Below are 19,328 nucleotides of genomic sequence, written 5' to 3'. Positions count from 1 at the left end.
ATAAAGAGCCATCAGCTAGTCCTGTAAAAATGATCATGTCTCACTCTCTTCTAGACCATAATCAGCTGATAAACGCTTCCCCAAGATGGTTCCTGCCACTATCCCCAAGCTTTTCACAACAGGATTGTGCACAAGTCCATTTCCCAGACTATTCCAATAATATTTCCCAATTTTTAGCTCCCAGGACAAGGGGCTGTGCTTTTTGGCCCAAATACGACCTGTGTGTTTATCTTTGTAACCTATGCATAAAATATGGTCATGAAAAAGTTAGGGAAGGGGAAAAAACTATGTATGGGAAGAACAGCAGTGGCAATAAACAAGACAGGAACCAGATTATGGACTCATTAAATTCGCTTAAATTTACAGTTTTCACAATCCTATAGGGAGGCTTTTCCATAACTGCACAGCTCTAATGGTTGGAACCATTCTACAGACTGAAAACTTACACCCATCTAGTCTTGTCACAATACTGTGTTTACCTTAAGCAGCTTCCCTCCAAAGTGTATTCTTATCATATATTTATAAACAACAATCTTTTCTGCTCTCAAGCACTCTCTAGCAAAACTAAATATACCACATCCTTTTATCATCTCCCAAAGGCTCCTCATGCTTCAAGTCAGCCTTAATACCACTTGCTCTGTTTGAGTTTGTCTTTCTTAAATCTGTGTTGCCAAAATTCTACTAAAATATCCAGGGCCTTGAGAACAGCTTCAATGCTTTATTTTCTTCTTATCATTAGGACTGCATAGGCAACTTCCACAGCCACATGCCACTCCTGACTTGGGCACACCAGCCACTCTCATTTCCATCAACATGCCTTCAGTTTGCAGGAGGAAATTTGTATTTCCTAAGGGTATGACTTGCACCCTGTTCCATTAAACATTATCTCATGTCAGCTGCCATTTCCAATCATCTCACTCTCCCTGAACGACAGCCCAACCTCCTCCCAGCTGCTTGTCACTCAAGTTTTGTGGGGTTCTTTTGTTACTGTTCGCTTCTACCTTTGAACTCCTATAACTGGGAATGAATTCTGTATTTTGACATTTGTACTGCATACTAGCGAGTTTTGGTGCTTCCAAAGTAAATATCTTTTATGCACCATCCTCCTGAGATTTCTGGCCCATGAAACTAAACACAACTAGCTCAAACATTTTCATTGTGATGTTGTCCATGGAAACAGAGTTTATCCTTAACATGACGGTGCAGAAGTACTCCATAGTCTATTATTGCCCTGATTCATTTAATGTAGTTATCCCATTAGTCTATATAGGTGGGGAGCACACCCCAGAATTTTCCTCCCACTCAGCAAGGCTGCTCATGGTAGACTGTGGGTGGGGTGTTGCTCCATGCGAACAGATACACACTGGGGCGGTTATTCTGATCAAGTCATGTCTTTCAGTCTCCAAGGCAGGAACCTTCTAAATAACATTCTAATCCGAAATGCACAGGAAGAGGCAGGAGGAGGGGAAGAAACCTGTCAGAGGAAAATTTCCAGCAAAATCCATACATCTCTGTCAACAGCCCCAACCTGTGCCTGTTGGCTACAAACAGCTGCCTACCACAAGCAGTCTCCAAGAGGCTCTTCCCTATCACTCTGCTTCATGTGCTGTGGAGTTCCTGCATTTTCAAATTACTCTTCACCTTGTGGCAGCTACAGCTTTCAGAGCTTCCTGAGCATCACCCCCTACCATCCCGGCCTCATGTCTCCGTGCTGCCAACCCTGACCTCACCATCCCACTGTGGTGAGCTGAGCAATACCTCCAATTCCAAACCTTTTCAGGAAACTCTCAAGGATTATTTGTGGAAAAATATTTTAGTTTGTGTTTTAGGTTTTCTGTGTGGGTTTCTGTGTTGTTTGTTTTCAAATTTCAGCATCATATTTTATTAGTACTACATATATATTCAATATGAAAAATAAATCAACATTTGGTGGTAATAACCACTAGGGTCTCTGTTCAGTACATATTCATAACACCAAAATGCAATTCTTTAGTTAACATATCCAGTATTGATATTCTAAGACAGTATCATGTCATGCACATTTTTATAAACTGAGCATTTCAACTACTGTGCTTTGTCCCACAAACCAAAAACTTAAGACTATTATGGAACAAAAGCCTGCCTTTAATTTACAATATAAATTATACATAACTTCAAGGTGTTTGGAATCAAGACTTTAAAGGACCACATTAGCTGGACTTGAGAAAGCCACATGGTGATATTTAAAACTCCAATGAGAAAAATACAATACATACCTATATCATATGCAAGAAAGTCAGCAGAGAAGCACTTTGCACCGTTACTCAGGGAAGTATCATTATGAGTGTTTCCACCAAAAACGAGGATAGCTCCATTGATTAAGACAGCTGAATGAAGATATCTTGCAAAGCCACTCTCTTTCAAAATAGTCCTGCAAAATATAAGAATTAATACATACTAACATGTGAAAAACTATATATGTGCATCAAGAGAATGTATAGATTAATACAATACAAAATACAAGGAAAATGCTACACTAAAGGTATTACTCAGTAAATATGATAAAATGTATTCTGATGTTTCTAAGATTATTAATTTTCTCATGTTACAAGAAGTATATTTAGCACTCATTTAAAATGCCATGCTTTTTCCTAATTAATAAAAAGTCTGTCAAATAATTCACAGAAATAAATTACATCATGTTTACATTCTTCAGAACTGACTAATGATATGGTAAATTTTACTCAAAACTGAATGAAAACCCATTCATATTATTAATACCTATTCTTGCCTATCCTTAGCCAAGTTGTTTATTTTCAATCCAGAAATCCAATAAAGAATTCTTTAGAAGAGTAAAATAATTTTTAGACCATCCCAAGTACTGGAAAAGGAGACAACTTTATTATTATTATTATAATTAAGTGAACACAGAGCTGGAAAATAACTGGTAGAAGTTGTTTGAGGTATGATGAAGAACACTTGCACTGCTTCATAAATATATTCAGGCTGGCAAACTCAAACATACAGAATTTCAGTACAAAAAACAATAAAATAGTCCCCTCACATTGAGTCTTTGCTGTTTCCTCATTTATTTCAGCCTATCTGTGCAGTTTGCTTTGTGCCAGACCAACACCACCAGCCCAAGAGTAGCCAAGAGCTTTCAACAGCACATTTTAAAAGTGGCAGGTGGGGCTGAGTAGAACAGAACACAAACTTGATTCAAGCATAGCAGATAAATCTTAGCAAGGGAGAGAGTAACAATTTGTGGGTTTTGCCAGCTTCAATTAGGTAAGTAGATCAACTTGTGAAGAGCTGATTATTACTTACATTCCCCTAATAATCTTTTATTTGCCTAAGTAATCCAGCAGTTTTCAAGTTTAAGCTCTCACTTTCACTGGTGTTACTGCACACTGCTCACACCTGAAATTAAACTGTTTTGTAATTTATTTCCTGTAACAAACATACTGACTTTACGATCTCTTCTTCTGATGTCTCTCTTGAATTGCACTGATAACATTTGTTCAAGATTTTCACATCATCACTGGGTTTGGGTAAGCTGAGAGGAAGGCATTAAACCTAAGTTCTCCTACTGTCATTTAAATAGATTCCCCCCATTCCTTAGAAGGAATGTCAAAGGAAACACCAAAGATTAAATGCAAGTAAATGAGATATTTTTTTTAATTGCTTAAAAATACGGTAATTCCCTCAAGCCACCAGCAGAGCACCAGTGTGCTTCTGGTTTTAACCCCTTTTTTTGGTTCTCTTAAGTGACTTGCACTTTTGTTGTGTATTTCTGCTTAATTTACATTGAAAACAGAGCACCATGTAAGTGTAGTTTTCTAACCAGGAAGTAGCTCCATACAGAATACTTATGGTATCTATCTAAAACAACATGATATTTGGGTTCTACTTAGCAGTTAGCAACATACAAAATGAAGAGTGACATGTAAACAGAACTAGACATTATTTTCAACAGTTATTTTCAACTAGTAATGGAGGAATATTGCTGCTATGAGTTGAAAGAATTATAATATACTAAGAACAAGTTGTCCTTATCATTTGGACTACAGATTTCTTCCTGTCTTTTGGTTTAGCAGTTTTCTACAGCTCCAACCTCCTAATTTACATTAACTGCTATACACTAGGCTCTGTCTTGATTATCCTGCCTTGCAGCTGTCTGCAAATAGTTGTCTTGATCACTAAAAGCCTAAAGAGCTGTAGACTGTTCCACAGAAAACTAAGGACTCTCTCCTCTCCACAATGAGCAACCCTCACATTTTTCCTTTGGGCTACTCACTTTTCCACTTGTCAACCATGTGTATTGCCCCAGAGCTGATCCACATGTTGTACAGGGTTAGTTTTTCCTCTCATTTTTGCACATTGCATGCCAAGTTTCATCCTTCCTGACAAGAGTAAATTTTCCCCAAGATTCAGCAGAAGTGGAAGCATAATACTGATCAGGCCTGCTAATTTGTCCATGATTTTCACTATTCATTAGCATCACTGATGAGAGCAATCTTCAGAACTCTCCAACACATACCCTCCCCATGCAAATTATGTGAGAGTCTCAGCACACTTTACATTAAATTCATTATTTATGCACAGATATGTGTATCTGCAAACATCAGTCCATGTTAACTATACCGATGCCAAGTGCTGCATACAGCAGCACAATATTATAATGGTAACAGAAATACCCAGGAGCCGGCAGGTGCTTCCATTTTCAGGCCATTATCTAAGCCCAGCATCACATTGCCCACAGTTGCCAGCTGCAGCAATATGCAAGTAGTGCAAAGCAGTGCTGGTATTACACATGCTATAGTTCTCCATCATGTGTCAGAAATAATGTTCACACTAGGAATTAAGATATTACCCCCTCACATTCCAAGAAACATAAAGCTTCTGCCTAATTGATATGAAGAAATGAAAACCCATGTCCCACTGAATAAAACAAGTCATCAGCTTTGTATGCCAAGACTTAGTGACAGGTATGAACCTCAGCCAGATGAGGCAGAGAAACAGAGCGAGCGAGTGCGAGAGAAAAACAGAGTGAGGGACAAGCAAATGCAAGTGTGAAAAAAGCCACAGACATGGGTGTGAGAAAGCCATCGTGATCCCAGCTCTTCCTAGTTCATAGCACATTCGGGCTCAGTTGCCTCACTGAGTGCTTTGGACACTGATTATGTCACAGACAGAGTAAATAAGGATTTTTTACTACATGTCATTATCCCATCCTCAGCCAGGTTTCAGTCCCATAGTACAACTCATTTCCAGTGTAACTTTCACAAAATGAGTAAAATAGTTAAGTTCTCTACAAGCTAGAGAGAACGCCACACTAGTATAGAGTTGATAGAAGCATTCATTATTAGTTTTTATATGAATAATGAATAAAAATTTTCCAATAATTATTACATGGTTAAACAGACCTTTAAAGGACACAATATCACTCTGTTCCAAGAGCAAAGTATAATAAGAGAGCATTTAAATCCCAGCAAATTAAAAATAAATTAAAAGGGACAAAAAATTCTTGTAATAATGTTTCCAATAACCGTGCTTTAGTGGCATTCAAAATCAAGAACCTCCATGAAATCAAACCCATATGTTTCCAAGATCTGAGAGTACGTGTTGCGTGCTTAAAGTTAAGCCATTAGTGCTCAATACAAATATTTAATTGCAAGAATAAAATGTGCTGAGAAGTACTTCTTGATCTCAATTCATCTCTAAGGCAAGAAAAAACACTTAACATCAATTTCTATACATAACATATATGAAGCATTCATAAGCCGCAATAAACTTGAGGGACAAGGAACTGACAAAATATTAATAACTAACCACAATTCTTCCATTTTGTTGCAGAGAATGTGCTGTTCTGCAATGTGCAAAGGATACGGAGGCATCTACATTATTTTTCTAGAACCTTACTTTATGTTTATGTTTTCTTTTTCAGTTACAAAAAATTGTTTCTTACATTATAAACCCCGCTTACCATGTCCGAGTATTAACTTCATATCTGTAAAGATCATCCACCAATCCATACTTATTGCCAGGTAATGCTTTGTATCCACCATGGACATAAACAGATTTTGTCAGTTCATCATAGACACTAGTATGGCCATATCCACCTTGCACAATTGCTCCTTTTGTTTCTGGTACTAGCCAAGAATTAGACCCTGGAACAGATGTACAAAACATATAGGTTGAAGGCTTACTATTACTAACACAAAATACTAAAAGTATTAAATATATTAATTCATTTTCACTATAATTATAAATACAACAATAAGAAGATACTTGCTTTAAGAAGTAATTTTATACCAACGACTCAAAATACCTGCAATTGGATAATGTTATTAGACTATTATTTGCTATTGTAAATTAAATCACAAATACAACACTGTTACAGGTATCAGGCAGTATCTTACACTCTCCAATGTGAGTTCATTACACACAAACAAACAAAAAAAAGCCCAGACCTTTTGGAAAACAAGAAATTACAAGTTACAATTAATTCTCTCCTCTGTCCCACGAGAGAGGGCTGATGAGAATTCAGAGCTCCAGCTGCTTCAACTGCATGAGGAATCCCTGTGCCCAGCCATGGCGAAACTGTCTGGAGAAGTCTGGCTCAAACTGAACTGCTGTGAGTAGTCAGAAGCTTAATGTAAGGTAGCTCAAAAGTACATGTGGATACAGACAGACACTTTGCTAGTAAAATGTAAAATTATAAGGCTAAAATCAGTTTCCAATGACTGTTTCTTAGTTATTTAACTGCAAATGTACCTGCTCAGTTGCTCAAAACCCCACAGCAAGATAATTTGATTGCAGCTTATTAAACCGACATTTAAATCCACATTTCACATCACATCATTAATGACTGCAAGGAGACACCAAATAAAACCCTTCACAACAGCTGTTATGACCAAAGAATAAAACACAACTGGAAATATTTTACAATAGAAATACAATAGACAGAGAGGTTAAGTTAATTCTTGTTGCTTGTGGCCCTGAAATGTCTTCCCCACCTCCCGCCACTCCATCATCCCATCTGATGACAAAAGTCACAAGAGCAGCAAGGCAGGAGGTATCTCCTGCAGAAGCCAGTCCATTCAGAAGAGCCTATGATGTTCTACAGCCAGTTCTACAGATGGGAAATGGAAGAAATTATTCACTAACAGCCTCTTGAAGATTATGTCAGAAGAACAGAAAATGTGGACAAGGACTTCCAGAATAGAACTGTCTCATAATTCTGAACTTAAACTAGCTATCCTCGTGAAGTTATTTATCAACATCTAGCACACATCATACACCGTGCTTCATACGAAAGTTAGTTTAAACGTCATTTCAGTTTTTATCTGTTATGTGGCTAGTTTGAGATTACCTCTTTTTCCTATGGATTCTTCTCTTCAGTGAAAAGAGTCGTGACATTCCATTATTACCGTCGCTATTCTACTTTCATTAAATGGTTTTCAGGCACTGCATCTATGAACTGGTCACATTTTTTTCAGTAACAAGTGCTTATAGCAAGTTATGAATTATGGATTAAATTTTAATGCCTGTGCTGATTTTTTGTGTATACGAATATTTGTGTAATACACTATCTCTGACACTGTATATTTACATTATTTATAGGTAGTGTAATGTAACTAGTATTTTATTCCAATCTCTACGTTGGATATTATTACGCTATTAAGAACTGCAACTCTGAACACCAACATCAAATTTGTACCAATAATACTGTATTTTACATACATATTTCCTTGCTAACAAATAGATTTACTTGATAAAATTTATGTAAGAGGGATGGCGAGGACTCAACCGGTAGATACCTATCACCAAAACCATCCTCATTTTTTCATTTAAAGAGCAATCTGTCCTAAAGATCAATATATATGCTTTTCGGAGAAAAATTACTCTTCTTCCACATAAACTTACACAATGGTATTGATCATATGCATAATAGAATATTTTGCATTTATATCTGACTGGTTCATGTAGCATTTAGAAGACTGTCACAGTCAAATTGTATATTGCATAGCTTTAGATGGGTTGGGCAGGAATATGAATAGCTCTTCTTTCTTGCATAATAAAAATCATGTTCATTGGATAACTACTTAAATGTGAGATTCATTACATCTATCTGAAATAAAAGTCAAAAGTGGCATTACAGGTTCTCCTTCTATTTCCCTTTCTAAAATTTAGCTGAGCTGCCTGAATTTTGAATATTGAAACGTATATATTCATTTTTGACTTTTTCATGCTTCTTCAGCATCTTAAATATTGCATCATTCAGACATAAAATACACTTCTGTCTGAATTTAAAGACAATATGCATATGATCTGCCTTTAAAAGAAAATCATTGATATAGATCTTCACCCATTTTTTTAAACAGAAACCCATTTTTTTTACTGAAGGTATTTACATAACTTCTCATAATCAGAGATCACACTCTTTCTATCAACAGATTAGATAAAGTATTCGATCGACCAAACGAGTCACGTGAAACTCCTCAAAGTGATCTGCTGCTAATCCAAACAAATCTGTCTTCTAAAAAATATTAATAAAAAATACCATAGAAGACTTACCCAGAAGTTTCTTAATATAGAAGGAGCTTTTATATACCTCAGCTGAAACAAAACACCATTATTATATTCACCTTGAGACTCACACTGAGATTCTTAGAAGGTTTATGAGGTACTTCTAACCTAAAGGGAAATAAATTTCCCTGGGGAGTAACCCAGAAAAGCTTTATGGTTCAAGTTAGTAAAATCAGTCACATAATTCCCATACCAGGATTTATTGGTTCCTCAAAAGTCGTAAGTCTAGGTATAGCGATAAAGGACAATAGGAAGCCCTGTTTACTGCAACAACCACCATACCTTAGGAGTATAAATTAATTCCTCTGCTTTTGTATGGTGAAAATCTGCCTGCAAACCATGTCTGATTTTTCCAGAATTTATTTGACGTTGACAGAAATTACTTTCTTCACTAATCAGAAAATGCCAGCGAAGTGTTCAGACCACACATGCATTTGATTCGCATGTTTTATTATTAAGAACTACGTACCTAGGTGAAAAGCAAGGGAATCCACAAATAATTAAATCTTCTTCAGATGTTGCTTGACACAGACCCCATGGAAATCAGGGTCACAGTAACTAAAGAAGGTCTTCCACATATCAAGTTCATTAACAGAACTGGATCACTAGATGTTTCAATTCATATGAACGAAAGGGTAAGTTGCCTCTTTCTTTCAGTAGGCTTCCAGGTATTTAGGTAATTTAGTCATTAGGACTAAAAGCCATGGCTGATAACATTTAGAAAGAATAAAGCAGTAAAATTTGAAATGTTAGGACAATGTATGTTTTAAAAGCAAGCAGAGAGAGAGAAAATTTGACTCTAATTTTTCTTTCCATAATGTCAGAAGCCTTTTTATAACAAGTTTTCTTTCCTTCTCAGGTGGTTCACAGCAATATGTCCATCACTTCACTGCCAGGCTGGACAGGACTCTGAGCAACCTGATCTGGGTGAAGATGTCCCTGCTCATGGCAGGGGTGGCACTGGATGAGCTTTGAAAGTCCCTTCCAATTCAAACTATTCTATGATTGTATGTCTTTTAAGTTTGGATTCTGAGATACTGAAGTCCCAAAACAGCTAGTCATTCTTAGGTGAACCCACTATCTGGAACATTATGGTTAAAAATGATCCTACAGCTGCAAAACTGTGGATAAATGATACAGCTGATACAGAATTCAGGAAAATTTGCCACAAAATTAATTTAACTCATAGGGAAGGGGAAGGAGGGAGATGAAATGAGGTAAAATGAAACATGAGAATTATCCACAGCAAAAATGGTTCAGTTACAGCATACAGACCATGTTTCACAAAGCACCGTATGTGTCAGTAATCCTTTGTCATGTGAGTAGACTCAATGAAATCAATGGGCGTCCAAAGAAATACCCTATTTTGTTACAGTGTACTTTATATTTGATGCAAGTAAAGCATGTTTTGTCTAATAAACTACACTCATCACTAGAATGTGATAAAATTAACTCAGAAAGGAGACAAAAACTTGAGAATAATTCAGACCCATAATAGCTACCAAAGAAAGAAGTGTTTTCTCCTGTTCTAAGCTTATCATCATCGTATGAAAGGTGTTTTTTTCTTTATTTGTTTTATACAAGCTTAGTTATAGTCTGTTTTATTAATCATCCACAAACATAGCTTTAATATTAAAAAGAATTAAAACAGGAACAAGTTGTACTTTTCAACCTTAAGGCCAGCAATAAAAGCCAGCAGACAGAAAATTTTACATTATGAAGTGAGTCATGTACCCCTCTTCATAATTAAACTAAGCACAATAAGTGAGAATAATATTGGTACTTCTGCTCCAGACTAAATAATCAGCATGTGAAAAAGCAAATAATTCAACATTCTAACAGACATTACAAGAAATGGGCAACCTATTTTTGTCTTCAAGAAAAACATATCTCTAATAGGTTAAAACAAAACTTGCAGAAATTAAGTTTTTCAAAAAGCTGGCCTCCAATACTCAAATCTTACAATTTTGTTGTGAAACACCATTCTAAGACCAGGGTCTTACAGTAGCTTTATGCAGTTAAATCAAATTTTTCAGTGTGTTCTCCTTCTTATTCCTGTTCTCTTTTATCTTTGCTCAATATTATTAAAAAATTTCAAGGCAATCAACAGAAATAATATGCCAGGAAGCATAAGAATCCTCTGAGTATTGAAGGGATTTCCTCAGCCCACAAATCTGCTTAAATAGTGTTTAAATACACATGCATACGTGCAAAAGAAGTTAAACTGAACTATTAAAAATTATTTTGCCTTAACATATAAATATTGCTTTGAAAATTTTTATTATGCCTTCTGTGATTGCTTAAATAACTGAGGAACTCAGATCAATTCTATAGACAACTAGGATCATATCTTTTGAATTAGTGGATATATAAATATTCCTAAAATGTATCAAGTGTTGTAGATTTTCCATGTTTATGCTATTGAAATAATATCTTGTACAAAATATAAGACTAAAAAAAAAAAGCCCTCTTGGTTTATTTAATTCTAGCATTTAAAATCATCCCTAGGAAAAGCTCACAGTTCACAAAGGGAATCCCACACAGGCATTAATTCATCTAGTAGCAACACATATACACTTCAGAGAGAACCCTATATACAATGATGAAGTTATTACATTCTGAAAATTAAAATATAGCATCATAGCAACATTAAAGAACCTTCAAACTAAATTACTGTAGTAAGCACTGTTCATTGTATTCTGGTTTTCCTTTTATTTTTTTGCTCTATTTATTCTTTCTTACTCTATCTACTTGTGGTAAAAACAATAAGACTGGGGTAAAAAAGTAAGGTTTCTGGTTTCAGGCTTTACCCCTCTTGAGTACCACAGCCATGCACACAATAACACAGCCAGAGCCATTATACCCTAAACATGTATGAAATGCTACTGCTTGACAAGGAATCTGATCTACACAGCTTGAAGGAAAAAAGATGAGGTTTTATTTATTTTGCAAAATACATATTTTTCTTTCTGCTTTAAAAAAGAAATAGGGATTATTTTTCTTTAATCAGTATGCAGTAAAAATGATTTGAAAGGTACTTACTGATGTAGTATTCCTGCACAATGCTTGTGTAACCATATATGGCAGAATATCCAAAAATTATAATCATAACCACATCTCTGCTGTCCAGCTCCACTATGTGTGCAGAATGACCTTCCACAGCATATTGTTGGCCATGTACAAGTACTGCGGGAGTCCTGGTACTCCATGTTTGACTGTGTATGTTGAAAATCCACAGCTCATCAGTAACATTGCCATTATTTGCTTCTATTTTGCCTCCATACATGTAGATATCTTCCTGCAAAAATTGGGAGAGAAGAGAAAGCAAATAATGGATTACAGAAATATAACGTCTGAACTGTGTACTTCTGTGCTGAACAATCTGATTTAAATCTTCACGTTTAATCTTACAGTAACCAGCTCAATATCAGACTCTAATCCCAGAAAATTATATTTAAACTAAATCAACAATGATGATAAGGAGACTGTTTCTCTGAAAAATAAGCTCAGCTGCGAAAATGACACCAAAATGAATCTCAACCAGATTACTTCAAGCAGAAAAGCTTTAATTACATGGCTCTTCTAATTCATACTGCAGCATTCTAAGGAAAAAGAAAAAAATAAAAAGCAGAAAGGATAGAGCTTTTTCTCAAGGAAGGAAGGAAGGAACAACTCTTTCTTGTCTCCTAAGGAACAGTTCAAAGAACTAAAATGTGATTTTCCACACACACAGTGTATGGGGATTTCATTCAGCACGTGCATAAAAGAGCACATTGTTTCTTCATAGCAAAGTAACTTATGCCATCAGAACCCAAAGAAAAGGGATAACGTATGTATAGCATCCTCTTGGGCACATTTACTAAAATTGAATCCCATAGTGAAGTATTCTGAGTTCTTTTAAAGGGATGCAAAACACACTTTCCAGTCTTCATGAACCACATACCTCAAACAGCAATGCCATCTGTTTTGATAAGTAACGAATTATTTACTTAAATATTGACCAAAAACAAATCCTACTGTATCTCAGACTTCACCTAGAGTTGCAAATCAACGCACATGGCACAAGCTTCTTGGCTTCACAGACTAACTCAAAGAGCAGTTTATCCCGGGTAGAAAAAAAATCTCTAGATCAGAAAATGACACTTAGTCTCTGTTAGAAGAACCACAGACATGCCACATCCCACCTGCATGGGGTTTGTACAGTTGGCAGTTGTCTCCTGTATACTTCAATGTCATATTTGAGGGTCTAGGACAGGCCTAGGACACTTGGTAAAGTTTTGCTTGGTAGGGACTACTGAGCCTCAGAAAAAGAAACTAGAAGACAAAGGAATTACCCAATAAAAGACATTTGGATGAACCATGAGGAAATTTCAGACTTACTGCTCAAGGACCTGATGGGATCTAAACAGAAATGTAAACTGCATGCTACTATCATCATACATGTCAGAAAGGTTAACTCAAACTGGCAGGCATGTAAAAGATAAATCATCAATAGAATGACAGTCTGTTCAGTCCATCAAAACAGAGTATTGAGAGGGTGATAATGCTGCCTACATACCTGTGGTTAATGGTAAACAGAGTCCAGGACCACATGAAAAACTTCCTCACTACTCAGAGATTATTCAGTAAATGACTGACCAAACTGCCTGACCTGTCTTTAAGAGGACACTTGAGATTTCTCCAACATTCTCACCTATTTTTTCATTCAAGGCAGGTAAATTTATCTTGATTGGGAACTTAAAATCACTCTTATGCAGTGATACTTTGTGTTACCAATTAGTTTGGACTGGTGGCATTTGAACAAAAGATGTTCACATCCTTCAATAAGAATTTGTAGCAGGATTAGATACATCTATGGGAATCCATTCTCTTCCTTTGAGATAAAACAATTCAAAGAGCTTGGTGAAGACTCACAAATGCTGTAAGAAGGTTCTGATCCAAAGGAGTGCCTTGAACGAATATTCATTACACTGCCACATAGATCTCAAAAGGCAAATCAGCATCACTAACATAGTGGGCAATTTAATCATTTATTTTTAAATGCGGTTAACAGACTATGGCAGAACAAGGAAGCTAACTAGGGAGTTGTAGGTGCTGTATAACAGTATTTGAAAAGAAATATTTCTGACACTGAGGAAAGACAATACACAAAAAAAGGTGACCTAAAGAGCTGCATGAACTTTGAAACAATTACTCAGCCAGTTAGCAGTGAGAAAAGTCCTCCTCTCAGTTCTGCTCAAATGATTCAAAGTTCAGATAAAAGAACACTTCTGTGAGGAGCAATCTTTATAAATGACACAGCAGATCCTGTACACAAGACTATTCGCAGAGAAAAAGACATGAAGGTCATGACAACTGCTTTATCAACCACAAAGACAGATTTAACTAAGCTTTGCTCAGGGCTGTTTCTGAGATTAAGAAGCTCCTAGTGCTGCTGAAAAAACACTTGAAAAAAGTTAGTGATTATCAGCTGAACATGGAGAAAGGCTCACAGACCAAAGTCAGCAGAAGAAATACAGAATAAATAAAGTTACATGCAGAGTTGCACAGGAAAAAAACCCAACATCCTAGGCACGTGAATGTAAATATCTATATGGAAAGCCTAATAAGGAAGAGATTGTAGTATGCATGCAAGTACAAATGGTCCTAAACAGCCTCAGGAACTGTCAAATAAAAGAACGAATCCTCTTATAAACTTATAGTACCTTTATAACTTATAAACTAAGTATAAATCAAGCTATATGCTAAAGGTGAGGCTTTCTGGCAGAGACAATACAAGATACTGAGTTTCAAGAGTACCAGTACAAAAAGAACAGCTGACCTTTAAATGAATAAAGCTTACTAGATCTTTGCTTATAAAAAGGTAGCATACTACAACAGGAATAGGATTAGAAACAACAACAGAAGGATAAAACAGAGTCCTTGTGAAATTAGTGAGGAAAAGCTTGTCAAGAATCTGGCCAAGATGGAAGGTGTTAAAAACTCCTCAGCCTGGAGACGGTAAAGACCAAGAAGCACAATGTCCAAGGAGCAGATAACAAAACAGGCAAATAAGGACCAAGAAAATACAAGGCCTCCAACAGACTCATATTTTAAAGCTTTGATATTACTTTAATCAGAGTGGCAGATAGCGAGGGTGAGCATTTACTCAATAAATTACCCTTGTAATTTTATATATATATATTAGTTCACATTAATAACATTATCTAAGAAGTTATAGAAACCTTTAAAGACCTAGTGCTTTTTCAATGAAAATTTCTTACAAATATTACCACATGCAAATTGAATTATATAAAATTACACTGTACATTGAACTTGTAATTTAGAGTTCGTGTTCAGCAGGGAATTTCAGCACAAATAAGAATTCTTTTGCTGTAGACCGAGCAGGTAGGCAGCTCACTTATTCATGACATTCTTACTTAAAGATCGCATCAGTTGATTTCTTGGCACCTGTTCAGGTTCCAGCCAAGAAAACAGACAGTTATAGCTCCTGGTAGCTTCAATGGAACCAAAATTGTTCAATAGATGTTTGCATTTTCTCAAATTTTTTTTTTTTTTCCCTGAGAAAATTATTTCAGTAGAAATTTTTGATGAACCATAGCAATAAAGATGACAAAAGGTATATGATCTGTAAATAGTTGACCGTGCACATTGGGCAAAGAGAATGGCAGCAGAAGGCAGGAATCATAAGAACAAAGACAGGACTTGAACGAAACACTTAAATCCCATTTATCAAGAGAAGAAGAAAATACGCATTTAATCTAGCATTTTTCTTACTGAGTAATGATAGACACACACATTTCAACTAGCCAAAACGGAAACAAAAAGATAACTCAAATACAGGAAAAAAGTATTAATAAAAAGTATTAATAATAAACTATTTTAATTTGGAAGAATTAAGAAAAATTGAGACAGTAAAATTCCTCTTAATTTCTTTGTCATACTGATAGCATAATCATCATCTTTGCAGAATGTGTTTTTAAAATAACTAAATAATTCAAATAAAATTAAATGCCTGTTAGGAAAAGGTAAGAAAGAGGGAGCCAAACTCTTCTCAGTGTTATCCAGTGAACACACCAGAGTTGCTGGGCACAAATTCGATTCCAAGAAATCCAATGTAAATGTAAGTAAAGACATTTCTTTTTATAGAGAAGATGGTCAAAGACTGGAATAGGTTGTCAGAGACATTGTGGAATCGAATATCCTTGGAAATGTTCAAAATTCAACTAGATAATGTTTGGAGCAACCTGCTGTAACTGTCCCTGCTTTGAGCAGAGAGGCTGGTCAAGGTGATCTCCAGAGGACCTTTCCAACCTCAGCTATTCTTTGTGATTCCATTAAAACACAGTTTCAGTACAGGTACATCTCTGGAAAGCCTCTTCCTTGCTTGATTTTAGATTATAAACAATAACAAAAATAATCCATTGGATGATCATGAACAACATCCAAATGGAAAAGTAAAATATATTTTTTAAAACAAACAAAATGCACAAACGTAAAAATAGAAACTTTGAAAAGCCACTTACGTTGTGTGACTAAACAGATGACACAGGAAAAACTCTGAGTTCTGGTAATCAAATAGCAATCAGTTTAGCAGTCTGAACTTTATAATTTGAGGGCAAAATTCTTTTAGAAGCCCGAAAAATAATAAAGTCTTTCAATGTTCATTTATCCTTAAGAGTTACAGTGACAAAGAAAGTCAGGATCTACGTGAAAGCACTGATTTCTGCAAATTAATAAAGGCTGCAAATTCAAAAATAAATCCTCCTTTAAGCGCGCATTCATAAATCAACATGGTGATTTGTGCATTCAAAGTTTCATAAAAACTGACAAAGTAACCCACAGAATTTCCACCAAATATGCAGATGAATCCTGGTTTTTAATAGAGATTAAAAGATTAAAAACCAGTGACACAGTATGCTTTACTTCAGCTCTCCCATGTTCCTGATTTCCATGGCTATGTCAACTCCTGAAAAATCATGCCCTAACACTATCATCTAGCTTTTCTGTGGTAGTTTTAACAAGACTTCAAATCCATTCACCAAGGAGCATTTTACAGTGAGAAAGTACTGAAACAAAGCCACTAAGTTATGCACCAAAAGAGCAAGTAAGAGCATCCACTTGTCCCAGTCAGACCACAGAGCAGACCAGAGTCATTCTTCTACATACTCCACATTGAATCCTTTGACCTTGGACAGGGTCTCTTCCCTACACCACATCTCAGTGTTAACATCAATTTTAAACTCCATATAACTGCAACAATTCAAGACTTTTCTAAAACTTATCATATTTTAATCCTTTAGACTTTACAATTTTCTTTCCTAAAAGAACAATACTTATCAGGTCCTCTGACTGTAGCTCAGAACACTACACTGTTATGCAAATCCTGCCTGCATTCTGAAAGAATCTTATCTAGTAGTTACCAAAAGAAAAAAGAAGTGTAAAGGAAATGCAATAACGGGGTAATATATAATGCATTTCCAACAAATTGAAAGTAAATTAATCATGTTAAAATAACAAAATTTTTATTTTGTATTTCTTAACTGTACCATGGCTGCGCAGAAGTTTCTGTCTCAGAACCAAGTCTTAATCATTATAGAAATCCTATCCATTGCTGAAAATTTGGCGAAAGAAATACTATTCGCAAACCATACGAAGAACAGTCATTCTTCATTTTCTCAAAACGATACTATCAATCTGTTCTCCTCCCACAGACTGTACCCATGCATTAGTATATAAATTAACTTCATGTAAACTAATGGGACTCAAAAATTCATCAGAACTCATGTTCTCTACACTTACCTGAAATTTCTAAGTGTTTAGTCTAATCTGTACATCATTAAGAAATTCCTGGATATTTTCAAGCAAAATATAAGTGAAACTCAAAGTCATCTGGCAATAACTCATCCATCACAAGCCTGGTTTCCGCATTCAACACGAGTCACCTGGTTTAGGACTGTCTAACACCTCTTCCTTTCACCGGACCACTATCACCTCCTTCAATACAGTAACAACATGAAGAACATTCTTTTATATGTGATATCAAAAGAAATACAATTAATAATCAACAGCTCCACCTGATCCCACAGTCCTCCCACTAGATCAGGACTAATAGACTGGAAAACCATCTTCACTTCCTCCTGCAACCTACTTCATTATTCTTAGCTTATTGTGGAACTATATCCTCGCTGAATAGAAACCTGCTAAATGACACAAGGAGCATGTTATAACCTAAGCTTCCCAACAGGGTCAAAGTCAAATTCAAGACAGCACATCCTGCAGTGATTTGTATGTCAGAACATTGAGCTGTCACTTTACTTCTTCATAGTTTCAAGTTTTTCCATAGTGTTGCTGGCTATATTTAAAGGGATTAATTCATTGAAGGATTCAATGTTTCTTTTATATATATATGTATATAAAAAGCCTGGACTACAGTGGCATTCCAAATATAGGACAGGAAGGTCAGGTAGCACGCTTTTGGGAGGAAAAAAACAAGGAAATTTGCTTCCTGTTTGTGTGAACATTCCTACATTTAGAGAAGACGAGGCTGAAGAAAAACACACAAATAAGACTATGTGATCAGAGCTTTAAAACTGATGGAATTTTAGCAGAGAGTTGGTCTGATCTTTCGCATGTTCAATATTTAGATTGAACATATTGGAAAGGAGGAGTAAGTAATGGAGAGCGCATAGGAAAGCATTAACTAGGCATCTGCTTTTAGATATGCCAGACATAAAAGCTAATCATGCTTAGACTCCAAAATTCATACTGATTGGAATACAACGTTGAAATCAGCAATGGAAAATATCGCACTTTTACATACAGGAGCCAATCTCTTGATGAGTAAGGTCCACTTAATTGAAACAGAACTCTGAATAAGGTTCTATCTAGACTACATATGAAAGCATGAAAGCTCATCCTACCCACTTCTCAGACTTCTGAGGTCTGCAAATCAGAATTATTATAGAAAGCAAGGTGTGCATGAGATAGAATTGGAAGTCATAAAATACTTGGCAGTACTATCTGCTAATAATTACTAATAAAATAGCTGGAAGAGACTTTCACATTTATAGTGCTGTTACAAATTATAGTACAATAGTCAACAAAAATAGGCATATAAAAGAATACAATAAAGCAAGTGGTGAAAGATTTTATCTCATATAAAAGCTGAAAAAGTTTTTACTCTCTTTTGTTTTGTTAACGCTAGCTTTTGATTAGACTAATAAAAAAATAGAAGAACAGATATACGGACTCAATACCAATACCAATTAATTTGGAAAACCAATAAAAACAATTACCCTTTTTTAATAAAGCTTTGGAACTGGAAGTAACATTCATAACACTTAAATGAGTTCAAATTAAATTTGACTACATATAAAATGGTCCGTATAGTGGAAAACATCTTTACGATTACTACTATGTTAGCCTGCCCGCTTATTTAATTCCTGTTGTCAATCTCAAAGGAAGCAAAACTCAATGCCCAGTCATCCTTCCACCGTCTTGAGACTACCAGCAACAGTTTAATTACAAAGTCAAGCTCTGTAACACAACCACAAGCCCACTACCGAGGAAAATCCCAGCAATGAGCATAAACTCACTCCATATGCAACGCCCCTTCTAACTTTATTATAAGGACCTAGTATTTTCCAAATTACTGTGCAACTCCCTATATGTACCTACCTTAAAAACTTCACAAGCCATTTCCTCCAGTCTCTTTATAATCCTGTTTCTTACATGAATTATTTCAAAGTATGTTG

The 19,328-nt window shown here is 35.7% G+C and overlaps 1 protein-coding gene across 1 annotated transcript in view; it reads right to left on the bottom strand.

The window, feature by feature from the left end:
* The window catches only part of ATRNL1 (attractin like 1), a gene marked incomplete at both ends in the record, with an annotated part of 484,917 nt that overhangs the window by 399,301 nt on the left and 66,288 nt on the right, over positions 1-19,328 (bottom strand). Inside the window, 3 exons of the mRNA XM_080348357.1 lie at positions 2,256-2,410; positions 5,966-6,149; positions 11,614-11,869. Of these exons, the coding sequence (XP_080204483.1) occupies positions 2,256-2,410; positions 5,966-6,149; positions 11,614-11,869 (595 nt within the window). The remainder of the gene's footprint in view (positions 1-2,255; positions 2,411-5,965; positions 6,150-11,613; positions 11,870-19,328) is intronic.

The sequence above is a fragment of the Nesoenas mayeri genome (genome assembly GCF_963082525.1).
Source record: "Nesoenas mayeri genome assembly, chromosome: 7".
NCBI lineage: Eukaryota > Metazoa > Chordata > Aves > Columbiformes > Columbidae > Nesoenas > Nesoenas mayeri.
This window is presented reverse-complemented; position numbering and strand designations above follow the sequence as displayed.